The sequence below is a fragment of the Somniosus microcephalus genome, chromosome 20 (assembly GCF_052327205.1).
Source record: "Somniosus microcephalus isolate GS21.2 chromosome 20, FLI_Smic_1.0, whole genome shotgun sequence".
Taxonomy (NCBI): Eukaryota; Metazoa; Chordata; class Chondrichthyes; order Squaliformes; family Somniosidae; genus Somniosus; species Somniosus microcephalus.
Window position 1 is genome coordinate 79,746,557 of NC_141006.1, and position 23,864 is coordinate 79,770,420.

Consider the following 23,864-nt stretch of genomic DNA (forward strand, 5'->3'; position numbering starts at 1 on the left):
CAAAAGGTAGAACATGAGAGGCCGGCCAGGAGTGCGTTAGAATAGTCAAGTCTCGAGTGACAAAGGCATAGTACAAAATAGATTGCAGTGAAATTAACAAGATAGAATCAGTTTGAAATAATGTAATGTTAAAGCATTATACTTATTGAACATGGAAAACAGAAACAGATGGGCAGGTGAGAAGGGAAAAATGGCTCTTCACATAGGGAACTGAAAATGAAATGCAATCAACGAGCGAAACATCAACATCAATACTGAAGCAACAACAGAACATTGTAACAGACTGCGTGGGCCAAGAAGAACAAGTTTAAAATAGGTGAGATAATTACATTGTTGGGCCAGCCTGCTGAGATTCAGGTGTCAAGAGCAAAGGCTTCATCAACTCTTGGGCACCAACGCCCCTCCGGAACCTTCTTCCCCTTCACTTCCCTCTGATCCCCCTTCTCCCAATCTCACCCCCTGCCGTGTTTTCACTATCCTCTCTGACCTTCCCCTCTCTGACCCCGAACGGTCAGTCCTCAGCAAAGGCCTGAGCTTCATCCCCTTACACCCCCACCTCAATTAATTGAGCTCGGCACGATGTTGAGCTCTTTATCCGCCGCCTTAGTCTCCGTGCCCATTCCTTTGTCCAGGAGTCTTCCCCCTGCATGACTGACCCTTTCTCCCGCTTTCAGAATTCCCGTTCTACCTGGACCCCTCCCCCTGGCCTCTTACCCTCTCTAGATCTTTTCATCGCTAACTGCTGCCGTGACATCGGCCGTCTCCATTTCTCTGCTCCCCTCACTCACTCCAACCTACCTCCCTCTGAACATGCAGCACTCCATTCTCTTAGATCCAACCCTGACATTGTCATTAAACCCGCTGACAAGGGTGGTGCTGTTGTTGTTTGGCGAACTGACCTCTACCTAGCGGAAGCTGAACGCCAACTTTCCAACACCTCCTCCTACCTCCACCTGGACCATGACCCCACTACCGAACATCAAACCACAGTTTCCAACACTGTCACTGACCTCATCTCCTCTGGAGATCTCTCTCTCCCCACCCCCCCCACCCCCCCGCGGCACCAACCTCATAGTTCCCCAACCCCGCACAGCCCGCTTCTACCTCCTTCCCAAGGTCCACAAACAGGACTGCCCTGGTAGACCCATCGTTTCAGCCTGTTCTTGCCCCACGAAACTTATCGCTTCCTATCTCGACACTATCTTTTCTCCCCTTGTCCAGTCTCTTCCCACCTACATCCGTGACTCTTCGGGCGCCCTCCGCCACTTTAACAGTTTCCAGTTTCCTGGCCCCAACCGCCTCCTTTTCACCATGGACGTACAATCCCTCTACACCTCCATCCCCCACCAGGATGGCCTGAGGGCGCTCCGCTTCTTCCTTGAAGAGAGGCCCGACCAGTCCCCATCCACCACCACCCTCCTCCGCCTGGCTGAGCTTGTTCTCACATTGAACAACTTCTCCTTTAACTCCACTCATTTCCTCCAAATTAAAGGTGTTGCTCTGGGTACCCGCATGGGTCCTAGCTATGCCTGCCTTTTCGTGGGATATGTGGAACACTCTTTGTTTCAGTCCTACTCGGGTCCCCTCCCTCACCTCTTTTTCTGATACATTGATGACTGTATCGGTGCCGTTTCCTGCTCTCGCCCTGAACGAGACAATTTCATTCACTTTGCCTCCAATTTCCACCCTTCCCTCACCTTCACATGGTCCATCTCTGACTCTTCCCTTCCTCGACTTCTTCGTCTCCATCTCTGGGGATAGGTTATTGACCAATATTCACTACAAGCCCACTGACTCCCACAGCTACCTGGACTACACTTCCTCCCACCCCGCCTCCTGTAAGGACTCCATTCCATTCTCCCAGTTTCTCCGTCTCCGCCGCATCTGCTCCGACGATGCCACCTTCCACACCAGTGCTTCCGACATGTCTTTTTCCCTCAACCGAGGATTCCCCTCTACCATGGTTGACACGGCCCTTTACCGTGTCCGTTCTATCTCCTGCCCTCACCCCTGCCTCCCGGAACCACGATAGGGTTCCCCTTGTCCTCACCTTTCACCCCACCAGCCTCCACATTCAACGGATCATCCTCCACCATTTCCGCCACCTCCAAAAGTGAGCCCACCTCCAAACTCATCTTCCCCTCCCCTTTCAGCATTCCGTAGGGACCGCTCCCTCCGAGACACCCTAGTCCACTCCTCGATCACCCCCAGCACCCCTTCCCCCGGCACCTTCCCGTGCAAGCACAAGAGATATAACACCTGCCCTTATACCTCCCCCCTTCCCACTGTCCAGGGCCCCAAGCACCCCGCCCAGGTGAAACAGCGATTTACTTGTACTTCTTGCAATCTAGTATACTGTATTCGCTGCTCGCGATGCGGGCTCCTCTACATTGGGTGACCGCTTTGCGGAATACCTCCGTTCAGTCCGTAAGGGGGACCCCGAGCTCCCTGTGGCCTGTCACTTTAATTCACCGCTCCACTCCCACTCGGACCTCACCGTCCTTGGCCTCTTGTATTGTTCCACGGAAGCTCACCGTAAACTCGAGGAACAGCACCTCATCTTCCGATTAGGCACTTTACAGCCTTCCGGATTCAATATCGAGTTCAACAATTTCAGATCATAACCTCGGCCCCTATTACATTTTTACTTATATTTTTTTATCCACACCTTTGTTTTGGCCTTTTCCCCCACCACCCCCCCCCCCTTTTCCTTATTTTCCCTCTCTCCCACATGGCAGCTGTCTCCCATTCTGCCAGCGCATTTCACACCTAATCTAGAGCCGTCTTTTGTCTCCACTAGTCCTATCACCATCTTGTCTCGTTTTGAATATCTTTTAATGTCTCTTCTCTTTTGTTCTCTCCCAGCCTGGCCTCTTAATCTATTTCATTCCCTGTGCCTCTTTAGTCTTGATAAAGGGTTTTGACCAGAAACGTCGACTCTAATTTCTCTCCACGGATGTTGCCTGGCCTGATGAGTTTTTCCAGCATTTTCATGTGTTATTTCGGATTTCCAGCATCTGCAGTATTTTGCGATCGTGCTAAATAAAGAAATGTGTCCTTCCTCATCAGTCAGGAAATTAATTACTGTGTTGAGGTTCTTACTCATTTTATATTGTGTATAGATACATACAGGTTAGATCCAGGAGCTAATAAGCCGCAAACGCAAGGCTTTCCTGATCTGGAAACAGCAACACAACTCGAGCAAGAAAGCAGCTCTAGACGCCTGAAGGCCGAGGTCAAACAAAAAACTCGCGACCTAAAGAACAGGTGGTGGGTGGAGAAAGCGCAGGAGATCCAGCAGCTAACCGACAACCACGACGTGCGTGGATTCTTTAGCGCAGTCAAGACCGCCTACGGCCCAAGGACCAAAGGTCTAACCCCACTGCAGGCCAAGAACGGAGAGGTACTCATCAAGGACAGGGAGGCAGTCAGTGCCCGCTGGAAGGAGCACTTCGAAGATCTCCTTAACCGAGACTCTGTCTTCGACGCAAGTGTCCTCTACTCTATCCCACAGCATGATACCCGCCACCATCTCAGCACAACCCCAGCCCGGCATGAGATTGAAAGGGCCATCCGACAACTGAAGAACAACAAGGCCTCAGGAGCAGATGGAATCCCTGCCGAGGCGCTAAAGCAGGGCGGAGAAGTACTACTGACGCAAATTCATGAGCTCATTTCTCTTATCTGGAAGGAGGAGAGCATGCCAGGGGATCTCAGACGCCGTAATTGTGACCATCTTCAAGAAAGGTGACAAGTCCTACTGCGGTAATTACAGAGGAGTTTCCCTGCTGTCTGCCACAGGGAAAGTCATCGCAAGAATCCTCCTCAATCGCCTTTTCAGTGGCTGAAGAGCTCCTCCCAGAGTCGCAATGCAGATTCCGCCCACTAAGGGGCACAATGGACAGGATCTTCACCACGTGCCAATTGGAAGAGAAATGCAGGGAACAACACCTTCTTTGGCCTCACAAAGGCCTTTGACACTGTCAACCGTGAGGGATTATGGAGTGTCCTCCTCAAATTCGGCTGCCCTCAAAAGTTTGTCACCATCCTCCACCTGTTTTACGACGACATGCAAGCCGTGATCCTGACCAATGGTTCCACCACAGACCCAATTCATGTATGGACCGGGGTCAAGCAAGGCTGTGTCATCGCACCAACGCTCTTCTCGATCTTCCTTGCTGCAATGCTCCATTTCACCCTCATTAAGCTCCCCGCTGGAATGGAGCTAATTTACAGAACAAACGGGAAACTGTTCAACCTCCGTCGCCTCCAGTCCAGGTCCAAGGTCATCCCTTCCTCTGTCGTCGAATTACAGTATACAGACGACGCTTGCGTCTGCGCACACTCGGAGGTCGAACTCCAAACCATCATTAACACCTTCACCGAAGCGTACGAGAGCATGGGCTTTACACTAAACATCCGTAATACAAAGGTCCTCTACCAACCTGCCCCCGCCACACAGTACTGCCCCCCGATTATCAAAATCCATGACAAGGCCTTGGACAACGTGGACCACTTTCCATACCTCGGGAGCCTACTGTCAACAAGGGCAGACATCGATGACGAAGTCCAACATCGCCTTCAGTGTGCCAGTGCAGCCTTCGGTCGCCTGAGGAAGAGTGTTTGAAAACCAGGACCTCAATCCCGGCACCAAGCTCATGGTCTACAGAGCAGTAGTAATACCCGCCCTCCTGTATGCCTCAGAGGCATGGACCATGTACAGCAGGCACCTCAAAGCACTGGAGAGGTACCACCAATGCTGCCTCCACAAGATCCTGCCAATGGATTGGCAGGATAGGCACACCAACGTCAGTGTTCTTGCTCAGGCCAACATCCCCAGCATCGAAGCTCTGACCACGCTCGATCAGCTCCGATGGATGGGTCACATTGTCCGCATGCCCGATACGAGACTCCCAAAACAAGCGCTCTACTCGGAGCTCCGGCACGGCAAGAGAGCCCCAGGTGGGCAGAGAAAATGCTTCAAGGACACCCTCAAAGCCTCCTTGAAAAAGTGTAACATCCCCACCGACACCTGGGAATCCCTGGCCCAAGACTGCACAAAGTGGAGGAGAAGCATCCGGGAAGGCGCCGAACACCTCGAGTCTCTTCGCCGGGAGCAAGCGGAAGCCAAGCGCAAGCAGCGCACGTCAACCCAAGCACCCCACCCACCCGCCCCTTCAACCACCGTCTGCCCCACCTGTGACAGAGACTGTAGGTCCCGCATTGGACTCATCAGTCACCTGAGAACTCATTTTTAATGTGGAAGCAAGTCATCCTCGGTTCCGAGGGACTGCCTAAGAAGAGATACATTCTCCAATAAACTGAAGATCGCTGTATACCGTATCTAGGGATTAAAATCAGTTTCACTGACTTCCAAGAAATTCCTTATTTATCTTGGGTAGTGAAATCGGTTAAAAAAAAATCATTTCCCTCCTGAATCTGAAGGAAAAATTCCTTGAAATTCCCCACTGCTTTAACAAAGATCAGGTCTAAAGATAAACATGCGTAACATCCATGATGTCAACGAGTATGTTAGGAGCTGTGCATGCCATGCTTCTATCAGTTGCCATGTGCATGCACTCCCATCCCAATCTTCGCGAGGAAAGAAACAAAAACTATGCAATTTAGAATTTTGGGGATCTGCTTTGGGTCCAACTGCAAGGACTATATTCTATATAGTGCAGTGAAGATCAGTCTCTCATTCCTAGTTAGCTATAGAGCAAGGACAGCCAGCCAGCACTGGACACCATATTCTAAAGTATCAGTTTGACTAAAATTGCATTAAGCAGTGTCTGCATTGAAATAAATGTTGGAAACACACAGGTTAGCATCTGTAAAGAGCAGAAACAAATCAACTATTGATTGCTCAAGTAAAATGATCATGGTTTTAGTCCCGATACCAAGATTACTTGACTGATACCAATCGGCATCATGCACGCATTTCAGATTCCGACAGTGAACAGCTGCAGACAAGAGCCAGTCAAAAATCTAAATTCGAGTCAACAAACACGCTCTGCTAGTTCTAAACAGTGGGAAGATACATCATCGTTGACATTTGCCAAGCCTTCTGGGTATCCCGTTAAAGCACCACTATGATCTGCCCAACATTCCAACAGACACTGAACATCTAGCTGGTTGAAAACCAAGTTGGCGCAAGACTGACCTTCTGCCACTAGTTGTGGCATTTAACAACTGACTCTCAAAATATCTGAAATACTGTCTCAGGTAAGGGGTTTACAAACGTAAGCCAATAATGCCCTTTCCAATGCTCACACAGTGAAACCCGATCCAACCAAATGCCTTGCAGATCAAACTCTAAATTAACGGATTGGGAGGCAGTTCTCCCGCCTGTCCTGTAAATACAACAATCTGTCGTCCACTCACTAAACCATGTTTGACCTGAAAGTTGGGTTTTCTTTAACAGCCCTATATAAGCCAACAAAGGATCAACAGGCCCTATGTAGGTGTCGATCACTACATAATGAAGGAGCTGCTCAATTTCACAGATGTGCAACTGAAATTATGTTTTTAAATTACAACTGTTGTGATGTTATGAGAACAGATGCAGTTGATCCAGCAACTGATCTGCCAGCTTTGCCACATATGAAATCAATAAAGTTCTAATGCAACAATTTAATTGCTGGAGCCTCGATAGCTTGACTCTCAATAGCACTCTCATCACCGAGTTAGAATGTTCTGGATTCAATCCCTAGTCCAGGTGCCATCCTTCAGATTAGACGGTAAACTCAGGATCCATCTACCTGTTCGGGGGGAAAAGGTCCCAGTGCACTATTCAAAGAGGAACAGAGTTTTGCCACTATCCTGGTCACCATCCACACCTCAACCACCAAGAACAGAGTACAGGAAACTCTCGATTTACCGGCACCTTAATAACCGGAAATCTCTGTTAACCGGCAAAATTCAGGAGTAGGTTCAGGTAAGTTTTACTTCATATTAGTAGCCATTCCTGGATCTGTGGCTGTGTAACCGGGTTTCCTGCACCTGTTGCTAAGCAACAGGGAAGCCTGGATATATTGCTGTATACGGAGCTCTCGTACCTTTTACTATACCTCTCTGTAATCCGCACTTTTTGATAAACCAGCACCACGCCGGTCCCGTCGATGCCGGATAAAAAAAGTTTCCTGTAACTAGTCATTCAGTTCATTCAGTTTGTAAACTGGCTGCTGCATTTGGCTCCACAGAAGTGACGGCAGTTCAGAGTAATTCAGTGATTGTGAAGGCTTTAGGGCGTGATAAGAATGTGATAAAGTGCTACATAAATGCAAGTTTGTATTATCGTGGGTGGGTGCACAGGGAGCAGAGAGACTGTAGCTGGATCAGCCATTGATCCTGCCTGCTGAAGACAGAGCAGCCATTTATAACATTGACAAGAGGAGCTCCGAGAGAAGCTCTGGAGACTGGTCAGCTATCGCACTACTGTAGCTGCTCCTGTTTCGAAAGAAATTGGTTTGTCACGCTGGAGGTTATGATTCAGAAGGTTGTGGATTGAAGTCCCACGCCAGGATATAATCCAGCAGCCACATCAATCCAACATTGAGGGAGGACCACATTGTCAAAGGTCCCTTTCGAAATCGCCCCCGTCAATTCAATCCTATTCATTGCTCACATGAGAAACACAATTAGGCAATGTAATCATTTTTAATTAGTGTTAGATGTAATTTGGTTTTTGTCTTAGCCAATCTAAACCCTCCTGTAAATCCTTGCTGCCTCAGACTCCACTGTTTCTGGTTTGCGTCAATGACAACTTTGGAAAGCCTGTGTTTCCCTTTGATAACCATGCCCGTAGAAACAGAGGAACATGCACTATCCAACACCCGCCTCTTCCCAATAGAGCGCTGTTCAACATCTTCACCCAGTCAAACAGTATGCCTCTCACGTGTGATGCTATTAGTTCTTGGCCTTGAATGGTCCTTAGCACTACCACCCATAATGACAGGCCTGTGACCACAAGTACTTCAACCCAGTGTTTCTGGACGAACAGCTCCCTTCAAGCACAATGCAAATTTGAAAGAACAAAATCGAGAAATATTCAATACTATCCTCACCCAACACCCATACTTTTCCCAGCAGATATCACTGGATAGCAATCAGGAGAGGCAACCCTTGCTGATTCCTCCCCTCCCTAGCCTGGGGCATGGAGGCAAACTTTATTGCCCCAACTGGGATCTGCAGAAGCCAGGGATCAAATGCAAAACTAGACCTGCACCACACCATTAAGTGCATTTACCCACCAAGATGTTAAATGCTTTCTAGATGCACTGTTTAAAAAAGCCAGACCTAATTCCTCTTGACCGGAGTGCTTGCTACATTATAAATTTAATGTCAGCTGTGGTTCAATGGGGAGCATTCTCACCTCAGAGTCAGAAGGTTGTGGGTTCAAGTTCCACTCCAGAGACTTGATGATAAAAATCCAGGCTGACACTCCAGTGCAGTACTGAGGGAGCGCAGACTACTGTCGGAGGGGCAGTACTGAGGGAGTGCTGCACCGTCGGAGGGCAGTACTGAGGGAGTGTTGCGCGGTCGGAGGGGCAGTACTGAGGGAGCGCCGCACGGTTGGAGGGGCAGTGCTGAGGGAGCGCCGCACTGTCGGAGGGGCAGTACAGAGGGAGCGCCGCACTGTCGGAGGGGCAGTACAGAGGGAGCGCCGCACTGTCGGAGGGGCAGTACAGAGGGAGTGCTGCACTGTTGGAGGGGCAGTACTGAGGGAGCGCCGCACTGTCGGAGGTGCCATCTTTTGGATGAGACATTAAACCGAGGCCCCGTCTGCTCTCTCAAGTGGACGTAAAAGATCCCTTAGCACTATTGGAAGAGGCGTTCTCCCCGGTGTCCTGGCCAATATTTATCCCTCAACCAACATCACTAAAACAGATGATCTGATCATTATCACATTGCTGTTTGTGGGATCTTGCTGTGCTTCCCACATTACAACAGTGACACTTCAAAAAGTACTTCATTGGTTGTAAAGCTTTGAGACGTCCTGAGGTGGGGAAAGGGGCTGTAAGTCTTTATTTTTAAACCATATAAGTTATATAAAATATTACTCAAAATAAGTTATCGGTTTGCATTTACAGGACACCGGGAAAAATGAAGCAATGCGACTCCTGGGCGAGGAAATCACAGAGGAAGGGATGAGGGCTTCCAGTGGAGACAGGCCGCTCGCCCCGGGACAGCCCGCTCCGGACAGGCCGCTTGCCCCGGGATAGGCCACTCCGGACAGGCCGCCCGCTCCCGACTCCTCTCCAGCCCTGGGCCTAGGCCTCAGGCTGCACTGAGGTTTTCCTGGTGAATCACCCGTCATGTCGCACGGGGCGGCGGCGGCGAGATGGAGCCGGGCCCTTTCCCCGCTCACACACCCCCCGGTTTCACCGCGGCCGTCCTCACCTCGGTCAGAAACACTTTGAAAGCCTCCTCGCCGCCCGAGTCGGTGCCGGGGGCCGGGCCGCCCGCCGCTCCGCTCTCCGCCGCCATCTTCCGCCGCGCCGCGCCACGCTACGTGACCGCCCGCTGGTGGCCAGGAGCTGGAGCGCGAGCGCTGCACCTAAATACTCAGCGCAACTCACTGCAAAATGATGCACACTGCAACTCACTGCACAATGATACACACTGCAACCTGCAAGTCACTGCACGCTGCAACTCACTGCACAATAATGCACATTGCGCCTTGCAACTCACTGCACAATAATGCACACTGCAATTCACTGCACAATAATGCACATTGCGCCCTGCGACTAAATGCTCACTGCAACAATGCACAATAATGCACATTGCGCCCTGCGACTAAATGCTCACTGCAATAATGCACACTGCAACTCACTGCACAATAATGCACATTGCACCCTGCGACTAAATGCTCACTGCAACAATGCACAATAATGCACATTGCGCCTTGCAACTAAATGCTCACTACAATAATGCGCCCTGCAACTCACGGAACAATGCACAATAATGCACACAACGCACTGCACAATGTGCCCTGCAACACACTGCAATCTGCAACTCACTACACAATACATACTGGAACACTGCTCAATGCACTTAGCTCAGCTTGCAAGCAAAGATAGCAGGCCAATGAGACAGCACACATGCTGCCTGACCCGCTGAGCATTTCCAGCCGTTTTTGTTTTTATTTCAGAATTCTGAAAATGCATTCAGGAGAACTTTTTTAGCCAGTATGTAGCAAGCCCAACAAGAGAGGGGGTGGTTCTGGACCAAGTTTTAGGGAATGAAGCTGGACAGGTGGAAGGGGTATTAGTGGAAGATCATTTTGGTGGCAATGATCATAATTCAGTTAAATTTGGGATAGTGCCTAGGGGTACAGTAGCATCGTGGTTATATTACTAGTCTGGTAACCCCGAGGCTTGGCCTAATGATCCAGAGACCGGAGTTCAAATCCCACTACAAGTAGCTGTGGAAATTCAATTTAATTAATTAGCTAGTATCAGTAATGGTGACCATGAAACTACCTGGATTGATCGTAAAAATCCATCTGGTTCACCAATGTCCTTTAGGGAAGGAAATCTGCTGTCTTTACCCGGTCTGGCCTATATGTGCAATGACAATAAAGTTGAATTATTATTATTATTATGTGGTTGACTTTTAACTGCCCTCTGAAATGGCGACTCACCACCACCTTCTAAAGGGCAATTAGGGATGGGCAATAAATGCTGGCCGTGAATGAATAAAAAAAAGTTATGGAAAAGGACAAAGATAGATCAGGAGTATAAGTTCCGACCTCTACCTAGCGGAAGCTGAACGCCAACTCTCCAACACCTCCTCCTACCTCCGCCTGGACCATGACCCCACTAGCAAACATCAAGCCATTGTTTCCAAGTGTGTCACTGACCTCATCTCCTCTGGAGATCTTCCCTCCATGGCCGCCAACCTCATAGTCCCCCAACCCCGCACAGCCCGCTTCTGCCTCCCTCCCAAGATCCACAAACAGGACTGCCCTGGTAGACCCATCGTTTCAGCCTGTTCTTGCCCCACGGAACTTATCTCTTCCTATCTCAACTCTATCTTTTCTCCCCTTGTCCAGTCTCTTCCCACCTATAGCCGCGACTCTTCCGACGCCCTCCGTCACTTTAACAGTTTCCAGTTTCCTGGCCCCAACCGTCTCCTTTTCACTATGGACAGCCAATCCCTCTACACCTCCATCCCCCACCAGGACGGCCTTCAGGCGCTCCGTTTCTTCCTTGAACAGAGGCCCAACCAGTCCCCATCCACCACCACCCTCCTCCGCCTGGCTGAACTTGTTCTCACATTGAACAACTTCTCCTTTGACTCCACTCACTTCCTCCAAATTAAAGGTGTTGCTATGGGAACCCGCATGGGCTCTAGCTATGCCTGCCTGTTCATCGGATATGTGGAACATTCTTTGTTCCAGTCCTACTCAGGTCCCCTCCCTCACCTCTTTTTCCGGTACATCGATGACTGTATTGGTGCCGTTTCCTGCTCTCGCCCTGAACTAGATAAGTTCATTCACTTTACTTCCAATTTCCACCCTTCCCTCACCTTCACATGGTCCATCTCCGACTCTTCCCTTCCTTGACTTCTCCAACTCCATTTCTGGCGATCGGCTTTCAACAAACATCCACTACAAGCCCACCGACTCCCACAGCTACCTGGACTACACTTCCTCCCACCCCGCTTCCTGTAAGGACTCTATTCCATTCTCCTAGTTTCTCCGTCTCCACCGCGTCTGTTCTGACGATGCCACCTTCCATAGTAGTGCTTCCGACATGTCTTCCTTTTTCCTCAACCGAGGATTCCCCTCTACCGTGGATGACACGGCCCTTGACCATGTCCGTTCTATTTCCCGCACTTCTGCTCTCACCCCTTCCCCTCCCTCCCAGAACCACGATAGAGTTCCCCTTGTCCTCACCTTTCACCCCACCAGCCTCCACATTCAACGGATCATCCTCCGCCATTTCCGCCACCTCCAACGTGATCCCACCACCAAACACATCTTCCCCTCACCTCCCCTTTCAGCATTCCGAGGGGACCGCTCCCTCCGCGACACCCTGGTCCACTCCTCAATCACCACCAACAGCCCTGCTCCTTCACCTGGCACCTTCCCGTGCAGCGCAGGAGATGCAACACATGCCCTTTTACCTCCTCCCTTCCCACTGTCCAGGGCTGCAAGCACCCCTTCCAGGTGAAACAGCGATTTACTTGTACTTCTTGCAATTTAATATACTGTATTCGCTGCTCACGATGCGGTCTCCTCTACATTGGGCAGACCAAACGCAGATTGGGCGACCGCTTTGCGGAACACCTCCGTTCAATCCGTAAGGGTGACCCTGAGCTTCTGGTCGCCTGTCACTTTAATTCTCCGCTTCACTCCCACTCTGATCTCTCTGTCCTCGGCCTATTGCATTGTTCCAATGAAGCTCAATGTAAGCTCGAGGAACAGCACCTCATCTTTCGATTGGGCATTTTGCAGCCTGCCGGACTCAACATTGAGTTCAACAATTTCAGATAATTATCCCTGCCCCCATTTTTCATGCAGTATGATTTTTGCCATTCCCATTTGCAACATTTTATCTTTCCTGCCTCTTACAAAAGTACAGGATGTTCTTTCAATTCCTTCCTCCCCTACTAGCCCGCCGCCCCCCCCCCCCCCCCCGTCTCTGCACCTGCTTAATATCTGTTACATCTCCAGCTTTTTCCAGTTCTGATGTAGGGACCCCACTAGTCACTGCCTGCCACTCGGAAAAAGACCCATTTATTCCAACTCTTTGCTTCCTGTCTGCCAACCAGTTCTCTATCCAAGTCAGTACCTTGCCCCAATCCCATGTGCTTTAACTTTACACGCTAATCTCTTATGCGGGACCTTATCGAAAGCCTTCTGAAAGTCCAAATACACCACATCCACTGATTCTCCCTTACCTATTCTACCAGTTACATCCTCAAAAAATTCCAGTAGATTAGTCAAGCATGATATACCTTTTGTAAATCCATGTTGACTTTGTCCGATCGTGTCACTGTTTTCCAAGTGCTCTGCTATTACATCTTTTATAATGGACTCTAGCATTTTCCCCACTACCGATGTCAGGCTTACCGGTCTATAATTCCCCGTTTTCTCTGTACCACCTTTTTTGAATAGTGGGGTTACATTAGCTACCCTCCAATCTGTTCCAGAGTCTATAGAATTTTGGAAGATGACCAGCAATGCATCTACTATTTCTAGAACCACTTCCTTAAGTACCCTAGGATGTAAATTATCAGGCCCTGGGGATTTATCGGCCTTCAATCCCATCAATTTCCCTAACTCCATTTCCCTACAAAAACTGATGTCATTCAGTTCCTCCCTCTCATTAGACCCTATGTTCGCCGACATCTCTGGGAGGGAGGGGAAGGCGGAGGGGTTTAGGGAGGGTATTACAGAGCGTGGGGCACAGCCACCAATGGTAGGGTGAAAAGAGGGACGATGCACAATAGAGTTAGTGGAACAGAGTGTATGGGAGAGGTTGCAGAGCTGGAGGAAGTCACAGATTTAGGGAGGAGTGAATCCACAGAGGGATTTAAACAGAATGACTAAATTTGAGGTTTTGGGATACAGGAGCCAATGTAGGTCGACGGGGACAGGAATGATGGATGAGCAGAATTTGTTTAGGATTCAGGCAGCAGAATTTAGGATGAGGTGTGACGTAATAAAGACTCACTACGCACTTGGTTGTACATAAAGCAAGGCTTTAATCGACTTGTAACAAAACATGGAGGTCTAGTTAATAGTCACTAGCTTCCTGTTTCCAGATTGTCTCTGGCCAAGGTGGGCCCACGCCCGAATATTTATACTCCTTGGACGGCGCCCTCAGCTGGCCGTTCAGTAATACTTCCTGAGTTACTTCTTGTAGAAGTTGCGATTTATGACAAGGTGAAGTTTGTGGAAGATGGCAGGGCAGTCAGAAGAGCATCAGTGAAGGTTTCAGCAGTGAAAGGGCTGCAGTTGGGGTGGAGGCAAGTACAGTAATGTTGAAATTAATCATTGTAAGGAGTTGGAAGTAGGTGGTCTTTGTGATGGAGAGAATATGAGTTATGAAACTCAGCTTGTCGTCGAACAGGCCCCCGAGGTTGCAAACAGTCTGGCTCAGCCTGAGGCAGTGGCCAGGGAGGGGGATGTTGGTGGTGAGGGTACGGAGTTTCTAGAGGGACCAAAGATAATGGCTTCAATCTTCCCAAAGTTTACCTGCAGGATCCTACGGCTCATCCAAGACTGACTATCAGATAAGCTGCCAGATAGCATAGAGGCAGTAGCGGAGTCAGGAGGAATGTTGAAAAGGTACAGCTGAGTATCAGCATATATATGAGTAAGCTGACCCCATGTGTACAGATGATGTTTCAAAGAGGCAGCAGATAGATGGGGAAGGGGGGGGAGGGCAGGGGGCTGAGGAATGATCTTTGGGGGACTCCAGAGATGATGGTGTAGGGGTGGGAAGAGAAAACATGTTGGTCCAGGTTATACTCCAACCGTGGGTCCAAAATAGCGAAGAGGAGGAAGTGGAGAGGTGTAGAACGGAATGCCAGAGTGTAGGACTAGATGGCTGAGGGCATGGTCGCCAATGGTAGGGCGAAGTGAGGGGAGGGATGCACAAGAGGCCGGTTGAAGGAATGCAGAGTTCTTGAAGGATTGTAGGGTTGGAGAAGGTTACAGAGATAGGGAGGTGTATGAGAACTGGGAGCCAATGTAGGTCACAAGCACAGTGGTGATGGGTGAGCAGGTTAGGATACGAGCAGCAGAATTTTAGATGCGCTGAAGTTAATGGAGGGTGGAGGATGAGAGGCTGTCCAGGAGAGTAGTGGAATTGTCAAGTCTGGAGGTGACAAAGGCATGGATGGAGGTTTCAGCAGCAGATGAAGAGAGGCAGGGGTAGAGGCAGGCGATGTTACAGAGGAGGAAGGAGGTGGTCTTTGTGATGGAGACGATATGGGGTCAGAAGTTTAGCTTGGGGGTCAAAAAGGATGCCGAGGGTGCGAACAGTAGTTCAACACGAGACAGTGGCCAGGGAGGGGTTTTGATTCCAGGTCAACTGGAACCTTTAACAAAGGAGCTGCATTGATTTCTGCTGCGAGGCAGGGTTTAGAGTTAGGAAGATATTGACAACATTGATTTTTTTTGTTCAGAAGCAGCTGGGGAAGAGAATCCGTGTTCCCTAAATTAGGGGATCAACAGGTGTTGTGGGAGGGAAGACAGTGATAGATTAATCATACATGGGTTCTGTATGGTCCGGGGTGACAAATATACCTTTTGGATATTGTAGCTTTATTATCTGCTAAAGTTGTCTTGCTATTGTTCTCAGTATAGAAAGCTTCTTTATGGAACTCTGCACTGACTTCCCGAGATCTCTTACACTGTTGGACCCCGAATGTTCACAGATCTCAAAGATCTCGATCAGGTCACCCCTCAGTCTTCTCTTTTCTAGAGAAACAAATTGATCAATAGAGTCCAGGAGAAATATATCCCAGAGAGTGGTTAGAATGCGCAACTCACTACCACAGGGAGTAGTTGAGGCAATTAGCATAGATGCATTTAAGGGGAAGCTGGATAAACACATGAGAATGAAAGGAACAGCAGGATATGTTGATGAAGAGGGGTGCGAGGAGGCTCATGTGGAGCACAATCACCGGCATAGACCTGTTGGCTGAATGGCCTGTTTCTGTGCTGTAAATACTATATAATCTGTTGATATTCTTGACTTTGTAGCTTTTCCTAAAGATTTACTCGTGCCTTCTGAGAGTTTAACACCAGTAAAATCAGAATAAGACTTGACCGATAATTCAGCCGGTTAAATCAGTGAGTAGCTGAGGCATACTGACCAGCAGGGTTTCAGTTTGATCCAAAGTCTACGCTGAGTTAACCGCTCTCCACCAGAGCGGCATGAGGGATTCGATACTTGGCTTGGATTTGGTAGGAGGAAATCATCCAGGGTTCTCTCTTCTAATCACCACACAGCAATCCATATTGGAAGTGTGTAGGAGCTTTGGTGAGGGCAGGGTCAGGCTGGTATAGGATTCTCCTTCCCTTACCCCTAACATGGTCAGATACCCTGCCAACTGTGCTAGGTTGACACGTGAATGATAACCACTTGGGTGGGGTATTGGAGGACAGTGACACTTGTGGAACTCTGCTCGAGCGAGGGGTCAATGCTTTCACGAGAGAAGTAGAAAGTAGAAAACTGGCAGAAAAAAATGAGGAAGAAGAAACCGAACACAGCCACACCTTGTGGTCAAACATCATTCCTTTCCCATTGCAAAACAGATAGAACTGTGACACCCCTCTTAAAATTTCATAGTAAAGAATTAGGTCTGCACACCTCCAAAGAATATAAGAACATAAGAAATAGGAGCAGGAGTCGGCCATTCGGCCCCTCGAGCCTGCTCCACCATTCAATAAGATCATGGCTGATCTTCTACCTCATCTCCACTATCCTGCACTATCCCCATATCCCTTGATTCCCTTAATATTCAAAAATCTATCGATCTCTGTCTTGAATATACTCAATGACTGAGCCTCCACAGCCCTCTGGGGTAGAGAATTCCAAAGATTCACCACCCGCTGAGTGAAGAAATTTCTCCTCATCTCAGTCCTAAATGGCCATCCCCTTATTCTGAAACTGTGACCCCTGGTCCTAGACTCCCCAGCCAGGGTGAAACATCCTCCCTGCATCTACCCTGTCAAGCCCTGCAAAGCACAGTAAAACATTTTATCAGTGTTTTAAGACATTTCATTTGAAGGAAGTGGTTTTCAAACTTTACTTTATGGGGAATTACTTGCAAATATTGTCACACCCTCTGTGGTAACTTGTAAAAGACAGTGTCCACTACCCAACGGAAAACAGTGCAGAAAATATTTATTTCTAATAGACAGCAACAGAAACGGCATGCTAATACATCAGCCAGCGTGGGAAAAATGTGCAGTATAGAATTTGAGACACTGTGTTCATAGCACCCTCTATGCCCAGCCCCTGACAGATCGAATAACTTTGTGGGATTCCTGGGATCCCTTCTCAGATCTCTCTGAGCGGACTGTGGACCCCAGTTTGAAAGGACGGAAATCCTGCAGATCAGTGGATTCCAGACAGTGAGCTAATTAGAGTCATAGGGGGAGAAATTTGGTTGTTAGCGCCACCGATTAACGCCTAAAGAGGCCGAGAAGTGGGGCACTAGCCAATTTCCGGGCGGGCGCAGGGCGCCTAGCGCCTCGCCCCATATTTAGCCCCATGCATTTAGCGCCGGCGCTAAATCTTAGCGCCCGCTCATGGGCGCAGGCTGATTATGACGTCATTTGAGTGTGCAACGCCTTTTGGGCGCCCCGAACCAGAAATTCAGTGGCGCCCCCCTCCGTAGCGCCTGGCGCAAATAGTGACAGCTTACCTGGAACCTTACCAAGTCGCTCTCGGGCTGGAGGAGCGTTATTTAAAGGGGACTGGTGTGGTTTAAAAGCGGCAGCCATTTTTGGAGCACAACTTCCTCGAGAGCTACAAAGAGTTGCTGAGCTGCACATTGAGAGCCATTTGACCACTGAGCCAGCGCAGGCAGACGATCTTCAGCCTTCTGACCATCACCTTGCTGTTGGTGAGCCTTGACAACGGGGAACATTCCTGTGGGCACTTATTATGGGGGCTGCATTGGAGGGGAACGTCCTGCTGCTGAATCATCTGGAAAGGGCACTGAGACGCTGGGAGAGGGGGCGGGCATGGACAGACGGAGGAGGGCCAACAGACGTCGCCACAGCAGACCTTACGCTGGCAGGGTTTTCCGACAGCAGTTTTCCTACATGAACATGCTGGAGGAGCAGTGTGTCAGAAGGCTGCGATTTAGAAAGGAGGTGGTGACTGAGCTGTGCCAGCTGCTTCAGCCAGATCTGCAGCCTCAGATAAGGTGCAGGACATCTCTGTCGGTGGCTGAGAAGATGCCTGCTGGCCTGAACCTCTACGCGAGCAGCTCTTCTCAGGCTGCGCGTCAGAGGCTGATCAGAAGTAGCTTCTAGGCCCCTCTCACGGAATGCTTGCTGCCATTCCAAGAACAGGAATGGAACCAGTCTGATACCCCCAAGCCTGTGAAGGGCAAGATGCATGTAAATAGCAGGCATGGCCATTGTAAATGAAGAAAGTGTTTCATTACACAAAATGTGGTTCCATCAAACATGAGAAAGCTATGGCAACAGAAAGCACAACTAATACACTGACACATAACTGCCTCTCACACCCGGGAGACTGTCCAAAACATAAATCACATTCCGACCATCTTCCTTGGCCTTGATTCCACTGCGCCAACCAAGCATCCAATGCCCCATCAGTGAGGCGTTCCGCCCTCTGCCTCACCCTTTCCATGTCTTGCTAGGCTGGTGCGCCACAGGTAGGCTCCCACCGCTTTGAAGGCCTACAAGGCAGTGAGTGTGTCTGGTGATGCCAATTGACCTGCCCCTTTAAGAGCTGGCCGGCGCCACTGTGTCTCAGGGAAAGTGATTATTGACAGCACCGTCTCTGCGCCCCGCCGCAGCGAAATTGGGTTGCGCCGCCGGGTTAGCGCCTTAAGAGTAGCGTGCAGCGCCTGATTTAACGCCGCAATCACCTTTAGGGGCGCTGCAACCCAATATCGCGCTAGGTGGTGCTAAATTGCGCCTGGCGCTAAACTTTGCGCATCGCCAGGACTAGCGCCCCAAATGCGGCTATACCGAATTTCTAGGCCATAGAGTTATACAGCACAGAAAGAGGCCCATCGCGTCCGCGCTGGCCATCAAGCCCTGTCTAATCTAATCCCATTTTCCAGCATTTGGTCCATAGCCTTGTATGCTATGGCATTTCAAGTGCTCATCTAAAATGCTTCTTGAATGTTGTGAGGGTTCCTGCCTCTACCACCCTTTCAGGCAGTGAGTTCCAGATTCCAACCACCCTCTGGGTAAAAAAGTTCTTCCTCAAATCCCCTCTAAACCTCCTGCCCCTTACCTTGAATCTATGCCCCCTTGTTATTGACCCCTCTACTAAGGGAAAAAGTTCCTTTCTATCTACCCTATTTATGCCCCTCATAATTTTGTACACCTCAATCAGGTCCCCCCTCAGCCTTCTCTGCTCCAAGGAAAACAACCCAGTGCTCCAGCCCAGGTAACATCCTGGTGAATCTCCTCTGCACCCTCTCCAAAGCAATCACATCCTTCCTATAGTGAGGCAACCAGAACTGCACACAGTATTCCAGCTGTGGCCTAACCAGCGTTTTGTACAGCTCCATCATAACCTCCCTGCTCTTATATTCTATGCCTCGGCTAATGAAGGCAAGTATCCCATATGCCTTTTTAACCACCTTATCCACCTGTTCTGCTGCCTTCAGGGATCTATGTACATGCACACCAAGGTTCCTCTGATCCTCTGTCTTTCCTAGGGTCTTACCATTCATTGTGTATTCCCTTGCCTTGTTAGTCCCTCCAAAATGCATCACCTCACACTTTTCAGGGTTAAATTCCATTTGCCACTGTTCCACCCATCTGACCAACCCATCTATATCATCCTGCAGACTGAGGCTACCCTCCTTGCTATTTATCACCCCACCAATTTTCGTGTCATCTGCGAACTTACTGATCATACCTTTTACATTCACATCCAAATCATTAATGTAGACCACAAACAGCAAGGGACCCAGCACCGATCCCTGCGGTACCCCACTGGACACAGGCTTCCAGTCACAAAAACCTTCGACCATCACCCTCTGACTTCTGCCACTAAGCCAGTTTTGGATCCAATGTGCCAAGGCACCCTGGATCCCATGGGCTCTTACCTTCTTGACCAGTCTCCTATGCGGGACTTTATCGAAAGCCTTACTGAAATCCATGTATACCACATCCACTGCACTACCCTCATCCACACACCTAGTCACCCCCTCGAAAAATTCAATCAAATTGGTCAGACATGATTTTCCCTTGACAAAGTCCAAAGATGTGCGGGTTAGGTTGATTGGCTATGATAAATTGACCCTTAGTGTTAGGGGGATTAAATACGTGGGGTTACGGTGATAGGGTGGGATATGTGTTGGTGTAGGGGTTACGGGGATCAGGTGGGATATGTGTCGGTGCAGGCTCGATGGGCCGAAATGGCCTCTATCTGCACTGTGGGGTTTATGTGATATGTGAAAGCCACGCTGACTATCCCTGATTAATCCTTGCCTCTCCAAGTGGAGACTAATTCTGTCCCTCAGAGAATTTTTTCCAATAATTTCCCTACCACTGATGTTAGGCTCACTGGCCTGTAATTCCCTGGTTTATCCCTACTACCCTTCTTGCATTCCAGAAACAAACCAAGAAGTCTTATCAATAAAGCCAGCACATGAGAGGAATATAAGATGCTCGTGACTTGTACTGGAGATAAATTGTTTACATTTTTGCATAAAATCAAGAATGTGTGGGAAGGCAAAGGGCAGGATTTTCATTGGGCCGTGGAGGTGAGATTGGAGGCGTGTGGGGGGTTAAAATCCCGAAATCGGGGGGCACGAACCCATCCCGCCCCCAACCCGCCTCCATGCCAGTTTCAAAGGAGGTAGGTACCCGCCCCGCACTGGGACCCGCCTCCCTGAGGTGGGAAGGGGATTAGTGCCAATTAACTGCCTGTTAACAGGTAGTTAACAGGCAGCTTTTAGCCTAATCCCTATTTTCATAGCTGAAGTGTGGGATTTCCGACGGCTCCAAACCACGCCAAGTTAGCGAGGCGGGCCATCGGGATGAAGGGCTTGGAGGGGTTGAGATGTCCGGTGTTCAGGTGAGTGATGGGTGCATGAGTGCAGAGGTAAGTGTGTTTGGTGTGTTTAAAGTGTTTAAATAAGTTTTACTTACCTTTACAGCCTTCCTTCCTTCAGGTCTTGGGAGTCCCTCATCTCACCGGCACAGAAAGTAGAATGGCCGCAAACAGTCAAAAATTGCAGCATTCAGCTTTCTGTTCCGGGGAGATCTCTAAATCATCCTGAGAGGAAGGAATTAACTTGGAGTACAGATTGTCAGTGTTTAACAGCTTCAAACAGCTGTGAAACGCTGATATTTCATCTGTCAAAAGGTCTTGACAGATGAAATGTCAATCTGTGATGTCACCTGTTGCCGAGTGGCCCTTAATTGGCCTGCTGAGCCCGCTGGGCGGGGTCAACAAGGTCAATCAAGTCAAAATCACGTGGGTTGGCTAGAACTTGATGGAGGCGGGACTGCAATCCCGAAAGTTGTAGTCCCGCCTCCTACCCGACTCCTCAATGAAAATCCAGCCCAATGTGTGCAAAGCAGTCAGCTGTCATTCCGATGGATATTGTTTTCCCTGTCCTGAAGGCATTGACTCTCTTACTAGGGTATAGTTCCAAGAGTGCTACTTGCCCAGCTGTACCTCGTCCTAGTGGCCCTTTTCCCATGTGAGTCTTGACAGTGAGTGTTTTCAGGGCAGTCACGGGATGTGGGCGTTGCTGGCAAAGCCCTAATTGCAGGTGGTGAGCTGCGTTCTTGACAACTGAGTGTCTTGCTAGACCATTTCAGAGGTCAGTCACAGGTAATAATGTCCTTCCCTAAAGGATATTCCCTAAAGGCTACAACACTGGCATCTATCCTATAATGTGGAAAACTGCCCAGTTATGTCCTGTCCACAAAAACCAGGACAAATCCAATCCGGCCAATTACCGCCCCATCAGTCTACTCTCAATCATCAGCAAAGTGATGGAAGGTGTCGTCGACAGTGCTGTCAAGCGGCACTTACTCACCAAAAACCTGCTCACTAATGCCCAGTTTGGGTTCCGCCAGGACCGCTCGGCTCCCGACCTCATTACAGCCTTGGTCCAAACATGGACAAAGGAGCTGAGTTGCAGAGGTGAGGTGAGAGTGACTGCCCTTGACATCAAGGCAGCATTTGACCGAGTGTGGTATCAAGGAGCCCTAGTAAAACTGAAGTCAATGAGAATCAGGGGGAAAATGTTCCACTGGCTGGAGTCATACCGAGCACAAAGGAAGATGGTTGTGGCGATTGTGTGAAGGAATGAGCCTTAGAACCTATTCAGAAAAATACACCGTCTCAGGAAAGAGTTCTGGTCTTATTAAAACAGGACAAACTGGGTTTGGAAATCTAGAAACCTAACGATGAAATAGCTGTGAAAGCATTCTGGCTATTGAGATTAGTTGTTGAAACTGAATCAATAACATTACCTGTAAACATCTGACATGATTCTCTGACTATATAAGCTGTGTCTTTATGCATTTCTCCACTTCACCTGACGAAGGAGCAGCGCTCCGAAAGCTTGTGATTTCAAATAAAGCTGTTGGACTATAACCTGGTGTTGTGTGACTTCTTACAATAACCTTATTGATACAGAAGGTTAAAGGCTCCGGCAGGCTGAATCTTTCGAAATGAAACAATGGTTTACCCTGGATAAGGTGTTCTAATTTACACCTCATAAAGAAGCACAAACATCTGCCTTCGTAAAAATGACATCAAGTAAAAAACACACCTGCCGTCACACCGTTTTTTATGGTAAGCTTAGAACACCTAGAGAGGAGACATAATTCTGTAATGCTGCCAGCTGAGGTGCCTGTAAGAATTGCAGGGATCAGCAGAAAAATGACGAGATAATTAGCTTACATCAGCAGAAAACCTTAAAGGAAATACCACTGGAAAAGGGAATAAATATTGAACTCTCAAATGGGATAGTAGACTCGCTGTAATCAGGCAAAGCGATTCTCAGCTTCAGAGGCGGCTCTGTAAGTCTCCAACTCTTTGTACCTCGGGGATCAAAGGTATTTGATTTTGGTGGATATCCTGTAGAAAACTAAGAACTGTAAAACTGTAGCGAAGTTAAGATTTGAAAGTAAGGTTCGCTGATAATAAGATTGTAAGCTTTCTCTTTTTGGAACTGTTAATGTTGTGATTGACTCACCAACTGTAAACTGCATGTCGGTACTTTAAAAAATCTATATATTTTTAGAATTGTCTCACATAAGACTTCTGTATCAAAAACTCATGAACTCAATCTCTGTACACTCTTTGGTGAGGAGTTGCAGAATTCTGGGGGAGTTTCCTGGACCCTCATAATATCCGGAACGTTACAGTCCAGCTAAAATTATTAAAAGTGCTATCTGGAGGACGGTAACATTCTCGGGTTGTTCCTTTCCTTTAGGGAGAGATAGTCCAGACCTTCAGACCCAATTAAGCATCTTTAGGATTCGGCTACCTCAAACTTTAGTTGAAGGTGAATGTCTGAGAAATACGCCTGATCCGGGGTAGCCCTAAAGGGGCTAGGACTAGTCATTATCCCTTCAGTTGAAGGTCAATCATCACAGCCCCAGGACGTCACTGCAGGAGTTCCTCAGGGCAGTGTCCTAGGCCCAACCATCTTCAGCTGCTTCATCAATGACCTTCCCTCCAACATAAGGTCAGAAGTGGGGATGTTCACTGATGACTGCAGTGTTCAGTGCCATTCACAACTCCTCAGGTAATGAAGCAGTCCATGCCCGCATGCAGCAAGACCTGGACAACGTTCAGGCTTGGGCTGATAAGTGGCAGGTAACATTCGCGCCACAGAAGTGCCAAGCAATGACTATCTCCAACAAGTGAGAATCTAACCACCTCCCCTTGACGTTCAACAATATTACCATCGCTGAATCCCCCACCATCAACATCCTGGGGGTCACCATTGACCAGAAACTTAACTGGACCAGCCACATAAATACTGTGGCAACAAGAGCAGGCCAGAGGCTGGGTATTCTGCGGCGAGTGTCTCACCTCCTGACTCCCCAAAGCCTTTCCACCATCTACAAGGCACAAGTAAGGAGTGTGATGGAATACTCTCCACTTGCCTGGATGAGTGCAGCTCCAACAACACTCAAGAAGCTCGAC

At 48.9% G+C, this 23,864-nt stretch overlaps 1 protein-coding gene across 1 annotated transcript in view; it reads right to left on the reverse strand.

Annotated features, from left to right (window-relative positions):
- Positions 1-9,534, reverse strand: part of dnajc8 (DnaJ (Hsp40) homolog, subfamily C, member 8) — a 74,037-nt gene extending 64,503 nt beyond the window's left edge. Inside the window, exon 1 of the mRNA XM_085963073.1 lies at positions 9,403-9,534. Within this exon, the coding sequence (XP_085819199.1) occupies positions 9,403-9,489 (87 nt within the window). The 5' untranslated portion in view covers positions 9,490-9,534. The remainder of the gene's footprint in view (positions 1-9,402) is intronic.
- Between the last annotated feature and the right edge of the window lie 14,330 nt (positions 9,535-23,864).